Below are 11802 nucleotides of genomic sequence, written 5' to 3'. Positions count from 1 at the left end.
GGATTTCCTAAGAGCCCTGAATTCTTTTTTAAAAAATATCTATTTATTCATTATGTATACAGTATTCTATCTGTCTGTATGCCTACAGGCCAGAAGAGGGCACCAGACCTCATTACAGATGGTTGTGAGCCACCATGTGGTTGCTGGGAATTGAACTCAGGACCTTTGGAAGAGCAGGCAATGCTCTTAACCACTGAGCCATCTCTCCAGCCCGAGCCTTGAATTCTAAAAGCCTTAAAGTTTATATATAGTAGAATCAAAAACCCTTCACTATTTGCGGCTAGAATGTGCATTTTAAGGTAATACCATACTGGGTATTTGCTTGACCTTTCTGCCCAAAGCGTAAGCACAAGAAAGAATGAAGAGCTTATAGTCCCTCATGGCGGCTGTAGGGACTTGGGCGCGGCGCGGCGGTGACTGAGCTGCGAGCCTGGCGGGCGTGCGCCCAGCCACGTGCCCCCCACCCCCGGGCCCTTCACCCTGATGCTGCACGGGTGCTGAGCCCGTCCGGGTCGGGACTATGGTGAAGTATTTCCTGGGCCAGAGCGTGCTCCGAAGTTCCTGGGACCAAGTGTTCGCTGCCTTCTGGCAACGGTACCCGAATCCCTATAGCAAACATGTCTTAACGGAAGACATAGTACACCGGGAGGTGACCAGAAGCTTCTGTCTGGGAGACTCCTGACCAAGACCAACAGGATGCCACATTGGGCAGAGCGACTTTTTCCTGCCAACGTTGCTCACTCGGTGTACATCCTGGAGGACTCGATTGTGGACCCACAGAACCAGACCATGACCACCTTCAACTGGAACATCAACCACCCCCGGCTGATGGTGGTGGAGGAACGATGTGTTTACTGTGTGAACTCTGACAACAGCGGCTGGACGGAAATCCGTCGGGAAGCCTGGGTCTCCTCCAGCTTATTTGGTGTCTCTCCAGCTGTCCAGGAATTTGGCCTTGCCCGGTTCAAAAGCAATGTAACCAAGACGATGAAGGGCTTTGAGTACATCTTGGCCAAGCTACAAGGGGAGGCTCCTTCCAGAACACTCGTTGAGACAGCCAAAGAGGCCAAAGAAAAAGCAAAGGAGACGGCACCGGCAGCTACAGAGAAGGCCAAGGACCTGGCCAACAAGGCCGCCACCAAGCAGCAGCAGCAGCAGCTCGTGTAGCTGCTCCTTTCCTCTCCCTTCTCACTGTACTTGATTATTAAAGATGCGCCTCCAGCCCTCTCTGCTGTCTGGGTGGTGGGTTCGGGTGCTGTCCTGGTCCACATCTGCAGTACACCCGGCTCACCGTCTACTGAGCCCAGCCTCCTTTTACCCAATTGGGCAGAAAGGCGCAGTGACTTGCCCAGGGTCACAAGCAGTACATAGGTGAAGCGGCGACACAGGATAGACTGTGCGCTCCACGAGGGCAGGGCTCCTTGTTTTATTCTCTGATGTGTCCCAAGTACCCTGAACAATATTTAGCACATAACAGGCACTCAATAAACACATGAATTGATTGCCCCCCCCCCCAAAAAAAGAAAGAATGAAGAGCGATGGTCCTGGAGGAAAATGCGAGCAGAACCATCACCATCTCAGGCTCTGCCTCCACCTCCCGCCTGCTGCTTAAGCCATCGGGAATATTCTTAGGGTTTCTCCGCCTTCTCCCATGGGGAAGGTTACATCTCCAGTCCTTATAAGACAAAGAGTTTGGTTTGGATGAACGAGACATAGTTCATTTTCTCATCTTTTCTGAAACAGTCTCTGCTTCCCCCAGGAAGGACATCTGCTTCGGTTCGCTTTCATTCATCCACTGTCCTGTATGTAGGACGATGGCCTCAGGCAGCCAGCAGCTCATTAGTATTGCTGTCCAGGGCAATAGATGAGGTTAACTTGTTATCAGTCAATTATCTAGACTAAATTCTCCCTCAGTACAAGCTACACTGAAAAATGCAAAGCATTCCAAGCTCCTGGATCTATGTAGCAGGAGCCCAGTAGAAGCTCCTTTACTCCCCTGTTCCAGCAGCAGAGTTTACAACCTAGATTTGTGTTTTCTATGTATGTGAGTATGTAGGTGCACATTTGGAATGCTGACTTTCAAGTTAGCGCTAATTTTAACGCTAAATTTTAAGAGAATGCAACACCCTCCACCAAAACAAACTTCTATTTTACCATAGTTCCTATTTCTTTACCATTAATCAACATCTCTAAAGGTATTTAAAGTTCATATATTGTGAACCTTTTGTATATAATGATATTTCTGTAGTTATAATAATATAATCATTTTCATACTTAAAATTTAATATACTAATTTAAACACACCTAATTAAATGTATTTTCATATTAACATAGAAAGATTATTGAGAAATGAATTTGGTATCATTAATAACTATTATGGTGATCATCATTTTATCATTTTTCAGAAGATCCTGGAACAGAAGCAAACACAGACTTAACATTTTTATGGATATTTTATTGCTTTCTGTGATGCATTAAAGATGTGCTGGATAACATACATGGATTTCTTTTAAACAGGAATTAATGAATTGGAGTTTGAGCTTATTGTTATATATCAGGCAATGTACATTTAGTTTCATTTGCTCCTCAAAGAAATTCCTTTCAGGGTATCCATTAGAAATATGGCTTATGCCTCATATGGTGGTGGATGCTTAAAACACCAGCACTCTGGAGACTGACGTAGGAGTATAGTGAGTTGAGGTTAGCCTGATCTACATAGCAAAATCCTATCTCAAGGGTCAGTGAGATAGACAGCCCAGAGGTGTTGCATAGCAATTTCTTCTGAGACAAAGCATTCCACTTGGATGGGAGCTTCTTAAGAGTCAGGAAGTTTAAAGGGAAGTGACGCATTCCTTCCTTCAGGAGAGCTCCTTAAAACTCAGAAAGTAAACAATTCAGAAGTCTTATGAAGTCTCTGGAATTGACCAGATGCACTAGACCCATCTTTCTCCAAGGATATATAAGTGTTATGGATTGCTAAGAGGTGCTCTCAGACCAGCCAAGCTGCCAGAGACCAGAGACCAACTGAGTGACCTCAAAGAAGCCCACATCAATTGGGCTTCCTTGCCAGCCTGTCAAGCTACTTGAAAGGGCATCTGATGTGGGATGCCCTTCAATATGCTGTGAATATGTTTTATTACCATTGGTTAATAAGGAAGCTGATTTGGGCAATAGCCAGTCAGAATAGAGTCAGGCAGGAGATCCAAGCAAAGATAAAGGAAAAAAGAAGGCAGAGTTGGAGAGATGTGAGCAGCCTCTGGAGAAACAAGATGTGAGGTAATAAGCCAGGAGCCTTGTGGTAAAATATAGAAGAGTAGAAATTGGTTAATTTAAGTTATAAGAGTTAGTTAATGATAAGCCTGAGCAAGTAGGCCAAACAGTTTGTAATTAATATTAAGACTCAGTGTCATTATTTGGGAATTGGTGGGGGGGGGGGAGAAACCTCCAGTTACAGAACTACTTATTTCTAGGTTTTGTGAGCTTCCATCCATGATGGCGTGGGCTTTCAGTAACGCAGCTCCCATTGAGTGATTTCTGTTCCCACCCATACCCAGAAATAACCCGAACAAACTCAATAATTCACCACATCGAACACTGGTACTATTCTTACTTTGGCTTCTCATCAGTTTCCTAGGCAGAGTTAGTAGACATGTGTTCACATCACCCCAGAAATAACGTCACACCGGCAGGTAAATGCATTCTTTGCCCAGCCTGATGGTTAGATATCCAGGCCTCACATAGTAGGAGAGAGAGAGCTCCCACAAGTTGTCTTCTGACTTCCAGCCTCTCTACCGTGGTTCCATTTCTGATTTCAACAGCCCCCCAAACAAACAAACAGCAGCAAGTGAGTGGAAAAAAAGGTAATGAGGGTTTGGAAAGTTAAGTAGCTTTATCACACCAATCAATGAAAGGTGGAGCCAGTATTCCCAGGCCACACCAATTGGGTTAGCTAAAAGGATGGGATAATGGTCTCTGACATTCACACTTCACACTTCGGAAGTAAACACACAAACATAAATGATATCAATGTGGTTTTGTGAGAAGTGTAAATAAAACAGGTATATAAAATGGCACATGAACAGAGAGGCAGGAAGCAGTGGATACTTCTTGGCCAACCAGATGCAGGTTCACAGAAATGATATCTGAGACAGAAAGAAAGCGAGCAGCATTCGAGTCTAAGGGCACAGTAAGCAAAGAGCCGTGGAACACCGGGAGACGTTTGCGCATTATGGAAATCATAGAGTTTGGTTCTGGGACAGAGGTGCTTGCAGCAGGAGCAGGGGAATTTAATTTGGCAAGCCTCTGGATTTACTCTCCTGAATAACTGAATAGTAAAACACTGTGTAAGGGTCAGGGAGTGTCAGTGAGAGGTTAAGTGACTAAGACAGGACTTAAGAGTTGCTGGGTTTTAAGTGAGGTCTATTTCTCTAGATATTTTAATTACTTTGTCAGCATCCTTCAGAACATGTCCTTTCTGTGGATTTTTTGTTTCAGGTCAACAATTCTGTGTGCATTTCAGCTAATGCCTCATTATTATGCTAACTGTATTTTCTTTGTTGAAACTCTATATTACAGTCTGTTACTATATATGGCAGGGTATGATTTGGCCTTGCTGAACTTTGGGCCATTACGGCGTCTTCAGATTGAACAGGGTGATTTTGAGGTCATACACTGATGCAACAAAAGGATTGAATTATTTATGACTTTAATATTCACCAGTGTTTCTAGTTCAACATCCAATATACCACTGAATATTATCTGTCAACAAAATACTGCATTTGTTCCATTTGTTGATAACCGATAAAACAAAGCAGTTTGATTTGCTGTCTTGAACTCAGTATGGGTTGAATTTTCACCCTAAGTGTTTCAATAATAATGACAATATTTACAGTGCCAACTTATAATACTTATGTTAAATTGTGATATGTATGATTAATTAGCATGAATCATAATGCATAAACATTTTGATCATTATGTATATACAGATGTAGTTTTGTTGTATTTATTTGTTATTTTTACCTTTGCATAAAAGAGTTTGATTAGGTGACCTAGATGTCTTACTCAAATATTAGCTACAAGATCTGGCTACATTTATGCGATATGCTACAGTCTGGCATAACTTAATAAATCACTTAGATAACTTAATAGAGAACTTAAAAGAGCAGTTACCTTTAAATCATTTGATCAGCTTTTTCCTTGTTATCTTCACTGATATTTAAGAAAAATGAAGATTGTGACAGGAAAAGAGGTGAAAGTAATATTTTAGAATAATGTCCAAAGTTTTCTTATTAAAAAATTTTATAAAAAACTATAGTGTTAAATATTATAGAATTAAGTCCTTAAATAGTTTTAAGTGTAGTGTTCGTGTTTAGCTGTAATTATATTAAAGCTACTTCACGGCTGACAGAGGAGCTCATGGGTAAAGTGTTTGCCTCACAAGCCCAGCCTTTTGAGTTCTGTCCTCATGCCAGAAAGGTGCCAGGAGAAATGTGACCTCACAAGTGTGTCCTCTAACCTCCACACACACACTGTGGCACATGCTCACCTACACACATCGTCCATGTACACACAGACACGATAATAATAAATAACACTTTTAAAAGTCATAAAAATGTTATTGTCAATACATTTATCTCTAAGCATTGGCCCTGAAATGGTTCTTCGTTGCGTCTTTGAAGAGTTCCCTATGTATGGTTCAAGGCATTTCTGGGACCAGCACTAGGAAGCAGAATGCCTTCCCAAGAGACACTGATATATACTTATCAGCTTCTCCTGGGGTGTCCTGAATAGGTCCATGATTTCCCCACAAAGCAAGGGTTCTTACCATGGATAAACATCAAGGACCCCCACCAACTTGATGGAGGAAAAAGTTATAGCTGAAGTTCAACTTTATTCCTGGTCAGCGGCCATTGGCAACAAATCAATGGTAAAAGCCCTACCTATGCAAGTCACTTACTTTTTATATTATAGTTCCCAGGCATCTGAAAGACTGCTTGTGTTTGTCAGCGCTTGGATAACAGCACATTTTATAAATCAATCCTATAATTATTCATCCCATCCATTACTGCATCCCGATTTGTACTGATTGCTTGGTCAGGTATTTTTAAGACAATATCTTCTTATATAGCCTAGACTGCTCTCAAACTCAAGATCCTCCTGCATGTGCCCCCTAAATGCTGAGATTACAGTCCTGTGCCACCAAACTTGGCTACTATATCCCAGTTTTATTTCAGTTAAATACATGGTGATAACTGTAAAAAACATACATATATGTTTTATAACATAATAAATATATAATATAATATTATATAATATATTAACTATATAATAAGTAAATATATAAGGCCATAGTACTTAGCATAAAAGAAAAGGTTGAGATTTAGTGTGTAGACTAAGGGAAATGACACTATAAGGCTGAATAATAGTGCCTGGCACAGAGAACACAACGGATGCATTTGACTTTCAGGTTACTTTGGCTGTGTAACGAATTGCCCCCAAATTTAGCTTAAAACAACAGGGATCACTTATTCTGCCTGTTTCTCATGGGCCAGGAAAACAGCAGGACACAGGTGGTCCTACTTTTCTCTGCTCTATAAATATCAGAAGCCTCAGCTGAAAGATTCAGCGATCGAGGGAGGAATCTTCTGAAAGTTCACGCAGTCACATCTCTGGTAGTAGATGGTAGTAACCATTGGGTACTATGACATAGGGTTGTTGGTTATAAGATCTCCATCTGGTCTCTCTGGGTTGGCCTGGTATCCACAGCACATAGCACTTAAGCTATAAAGGCAAGTGGTGGAAAGCTAGGTAGATGGTACATGGACAGATAGACAGATGATATCATATTCCCATAGAGGGGAAAGGAGGGAAGGTGGGAGAAGAAGAGGGATACAGAGGCAGGGAAGGAGGGAGGGAGGGGGAGAGAGAGAGAGAGAGACAGAGACAGAGAAAGACACAGAGAGAGAAACAGAGAGACAGAGAGACAGAGACAGACAGAGACAGAGAGAGACAGACAGAGACAGACAGAGACAGAGAGACAGAGGGGAAGGGTGTTTTGTTTTCTGTGATCTAGCCTCAGAAATTGAGCAGCTGTACTTCTTCCACATTGAAGTTAATTCCACGTAGATCTTCATCTAGTGGTGGGGCCCAGAGAAGGTAACCCAACTACATGGCACATTATCTATTGTTGGAACTGTTCACATCTAGCTGAGGTACCTATGTTGTGATTTCATGGGTGTAGGGTAGGGATCCAGTGAAGTAATGAGTCAATATGTGTTGTTGACACGGGCAAGGCCATGTCAAAGACCGAAGCCTTAGACCCATAGAAAATGGCAAAGCCTTCCCTTCTGGTCTGAGTGTGGATTTTGATAATGTGTGTATAAAATGTCTACCACAGGTTTCCTTCCACGGTGTTTATAGACTGAAGACTAATTCCCCATGGAAGCTCCTCCTACCAAGATGAGCTAAACCTGCCCCCTTGTTCAACTGTATACAATAAACCCTGCTTCATTGTTCCACTGCATGTGACAACCCAACATCCTGTTCACCTGTTTATAAAAAGCACCCTGAGCGTCTAGGCTGCTGGGGCATCACCACCTGAGATTCCAGAAGGCACAAGCCCAGTTCCCTTCTCCCCAGGCCCACATCCCTATCTCTTTGTGTGCTTATGTGTGTGTGTCCTGTCTTCATTCTCTTATCCGCCCAGTTATGCATTACAGGTAATTTTACGTAAATAAAAAATTATCTCCAGCAGACAGTGGTAGTGTGTGCCTTTATTTCCAGCACTTGGGAGGCAGAGACAAATGGATTTCTGTGAGTTTGAGGCCAGCCTGATTGACAAACAGAGTTCCACGACAGCCATGTTATTTCACGTAGAAGCCCTGTCTCAAAAAGCCAAAACCAAACCAAACCAAACCAAAACAACAACCAAAAAAAAAAAAAAAAAAAAAAAAAAAAAAAAAAAACTTCTATGTCTTTTCCCAGGATCCTTAGTGTTTCTTTCATCCCTCCTCTCTTCATCTCCTCCTGTATCAGAAACCTAGAAACCCCTTCCTGTTTTTTTTCCATTTCTCCATTCTTCTCACATGCATCCTGCTATTCCCCTCTCTAGAGCTCCCTCCTCACTATGTTCTCTTTTTATTGCTCTCGTGTCTACAGTTCCTCTATGTTGTATACTCGCAGCTGAGGATTAGGAGTTAAGAGCCTCGGATGAGAGAGGAAACACAGTGTTTGTCTTTCTGGGTATAGGCTACCTACTCACTATATATTCTAGTTTCATGCATTTACCTGAAAATTTCTTCTCCATTTCTCTTTACAGCCGAGTAGGATTCCATTGTGTCTATGTGCCACATTTTGACTATCCACGCATCAAATGCAGACCCTGTAGGTAGTTTCCATTTCCCAGCTATTGTGAACAGAGTGTAAACGAACAGTGAGCAAGTGGCACAGGCGATTGGGGCCTTTGGACATATGCCAAGGGGTGGTACAGCAGGATTGCAGTATATTTATTTTTAGCTTTTGGAGAACTGGCTAAACCTATTGTCAGAGTAACTGCAATGGTCTACAATTTCACCGACAGTGAATGGGGGTTCCTCTTTCCCACAGCCTTGCCAGCATTTGTTGTTGGTTGTTTTGTTGACCTTATTCATTTTGAATGGGGTGAGATGAAATCTCAAGTGGTTTCCATTTGCATTTCTCTAGTTGCTAAGGATGATGAATACTCTTCGAGATATTTGCCATTTCTGTTTTTTCCTTTGAGAACTTAAGAAATTGAATCTTCTGAACGGAAAACAGAATGCCACATAAGGAAGTTGTCCAAGTGGGACCGGTTAGCTGACCCTTTCAGCATCAAGAAATGAACTCGTTTGGGCTGGGGATAAGTTCAATTGCTACAGTGTTTGCCTAGTAGGCCTGAAGCCCTAGTTCGAATCCTCAGCACTGTCTAAAAAATCTTAAAACCGGGAGCTGGAGAGATGGCTCAGTGGTTAAGAGCATTGCCTGCCCTTCCAAAGGTCCTGAGTTCAATTCCTGGCAACCACAAGGTGGCTTACAACCATCTGTAATGAGGTCTGGTGCCCTCTTCTGGTCTTCAGACATATACACAGATAGAATATTGTATACATAATAAATAAATAAATAAATAAATAAATATTTAAAAAAACCTTAAAACCATACATGCAGGTGCGTATTTGGGATATGGAGAAATGAGAATCTGAGGTTCAAGCTCATCCTTAGCTAAACAGCAAACAAGAGACCAGGCCCGGCTACATTGAACTTTGTCTTAAAAAAAGAAAGAGGGCTGAACCCAGACTTGGCAAACTTCAGTAGGTTTTGCTGTTGTTTTATGAAATGTGCTCAGATTTGTTCATTATTTTAAAATAAGACTTAAAGTATATAAAACTATCCATCACATAAAAACAATTCTTTTAATTATGAAAGCATAGCCTATAGCTTAGCCTTGTCCTGCTAGCTCTTGTAACTTACGTTAACCTAATGTTATTTACCTACATTTGCCGTGTTTTTTAACCTCTCTTCTGTCTTCTAACTCTTGTTTCCTCTTCAATTCATAAAAATAATTCTTACATGCAAACATTTTGTAAGTTATTAAAGTTAACCTTAGAGGGGGATGCTTTCCAGCTGATAAACAGGCTTATATATGACCTCCATGGCTTTGCTCTTATAAGCTGGAAGTCTAGGAATAGTTTATACCAGGATGTTATGGTACCAGATCCTCACCCCTGGTCCATACAGCTTTTTGTTTGAGCTGGAAATATACTTGTCAGCTACAGAGAAAGCTTATTTCAGGAGAAACTGGTGTTGTCACGATGAGAAGTACTGCTTTAGGTCCCAGGAGTAACAGAACTTATTAAGGGCCCCATTTAATGTAAAAACATGGTACAGGAAACACTGAGGCAACCACATTTGGGGATAGTAATATATGTTCCCTCAAACAGAGAAACACAACATAATTCTAATAGACTCATTCCTTCCCTGCAGGCATGTCTAGCCTACAGACTCTGACCACATGTGGTCAAGGATAGCTATGGATGCCACCTAGCTTCAAACTTTAATCTTTCGCAAAAGAGCATAGACTATTTTTATCTGTAATTTGATTGCATAGTTAATGTGGTAATTTGAATGTACTTGGCCTCCATACAATGTAGGATGTCCTTTTGTATATGTGATACTTTTATTGGTTACTGAATAAAGCTGTTTTGGCCAATGGCTTAGCAGAGTAAGCCAGGTGGGAAATCAGAACAGAGATAGAGAAAAAGAGTAGGCAGAGTCAGAGAGATGCCATGTAGCTCCTAAAGGAGGCAGACACCACGTAGCCATTTAAGAAGCAAGAGGTAACAAACCATAAGCCTCGTGGTAACACATAAAATAATAGAAATGGGTTAATTTAAGATGTAAGTGTTAGTTAATAAGAATCCTGAGGTAATTGGCCAAACAGTGTTATAATTAACATAGTTTCTGTGTGATGATTTGGGTATGGGTGGCTGGGAAATTAAAGAGTGGTACTATTAGGAGGTGGGACTTTGTTGAAGTGTGTATGGCCTTGTTGCAGGAAGTGTGTCACTGGAAGGACAGACTTTGAAGTTTCCTCTGCTCAGGATACCTCCCAGTGTAGTTAGTCTTTCTTGTCAGACTTTCTTTGGACTGCCAGCCCCCAAATAATGACACAGAGACTTATTAATTATGAAAGTTCGACCTAAGCTTAGGCTTTTCCCCAACTAGCATTTATAACTTAAATTAACCTATTTCTATTAATTGATATTCTGCCATGTGACTCTTTAGCTCTCTTCCACTCTGCACATCTGACTCCCTCTGTGTCTGGCTGGTGAATTCCACATGCCTCAGGTTCTTCCTGAGTTCCTCTCTTTCCCTGGAAGTTCCACCTATATTCTCCTGCCTAGCTATTGGCCATTTATCTCTTTTTAAAATCAATCAGAAGGTGCCTTAGGCAGAGATACATCTTCACAGTGTTCAAAAAAAGATTATCACACAATAGCCCAGGGTCTCAGTCGACTTCCTGTTGTCTGCTAAATGTAGGACTCTCAGCTACTCCTCAAGTACCACATCTGCCTGTATGCCACCATGCTCCCTGTCGTGATGATAATGGACTCTGAAACTGTAAGTGAGCCACCCCAATATAAGAGTTGACATGGTTATGGGGTCTCTTCACAACAATAATAACCCTAACTAGGACAATTATCAATTGTGAACTTTCGTAGATGATAATTTGTTTGCAATGTCAGAAAACTAGACATGCCTGAATGAATAGTAGACAGAAAAGAAACCAGATCAGAAGAAAGTAGAGATGAATTGCTTACCATGTGTTACACAACCCCAGAGGAATTCTACCTGGGCAGGAGTGGGTAGGAATGTGATATTTGACTCCTGTGGTTGCTTTGCAAAGACTAAAAATAAAATCTAAGTTTAGATGCTAAGGATGTTTCATCTTAGTCTGTCCATGTATGAAGCTTTGGAACATATTGATTGTACTAATAAAATTATCTATGGTTGACATTTAATCAGCAACAAGTTCATTTGACTTTTTAGAATTCTGTAGGTTATCTGGAATTGTGTTAACTTTTCTCTAGAAATCCAAACTAGTGCCGTCTCCCCTTCTCATTCAGAATCAAGGACAAGCTTTAAAATGATCCCAACCATCACCATTTATACACAAACACACACTTGTATACATGTATTATATGCACATATTTGCTTTAGTTATGCTTGTCTATAGAACATAATGTTTTTTCTAGCAAGCACATCACGTTATTTATTTTAGCAATTCAT

The 11802-nt window shown here is 41.3% G+C and overlaps 1 protein-coding gene across 1 annotated transcript; it reads left to right on the top strand.

Moving 5' to 3' along the window:
• The first annotated feature begins 454 nt into the window (after positions 1–454).
• LOC119800403 (PRELI domain-containing protein 1, mitochondrial-like) lies at positions 455–1167 on the top strand. Its single transcript, XM_038310565.1, is given in 2 exon segments — positions 455–647; positions 650–1167. Coding segments are annotated over 2 exon segments (645 nt in total). The 5' UTR covers positions 455–520.
• Positions 1168–11802: the final 10635 nt, after the last annotated feature.

Source organism: Arvicola amphibius, chromosome 13 (genome assembly GCF_903992535.2).
Source record: "Arvicola amphibius chromosome 13, mArvAmp1.2, whole genome shotgun sequence".
Lineage (NCBI taxonomy): Eukaryota > Metazoa > Chordata > Mammalia > Rodentia > Cricetidae > Arvicola > Arvicola amphibius.
The sequence above is the reverse complement of the archived record's forward strand: the minus strand, read 5'-3'. Positions and strand labels throughout refer to the sequence as shown.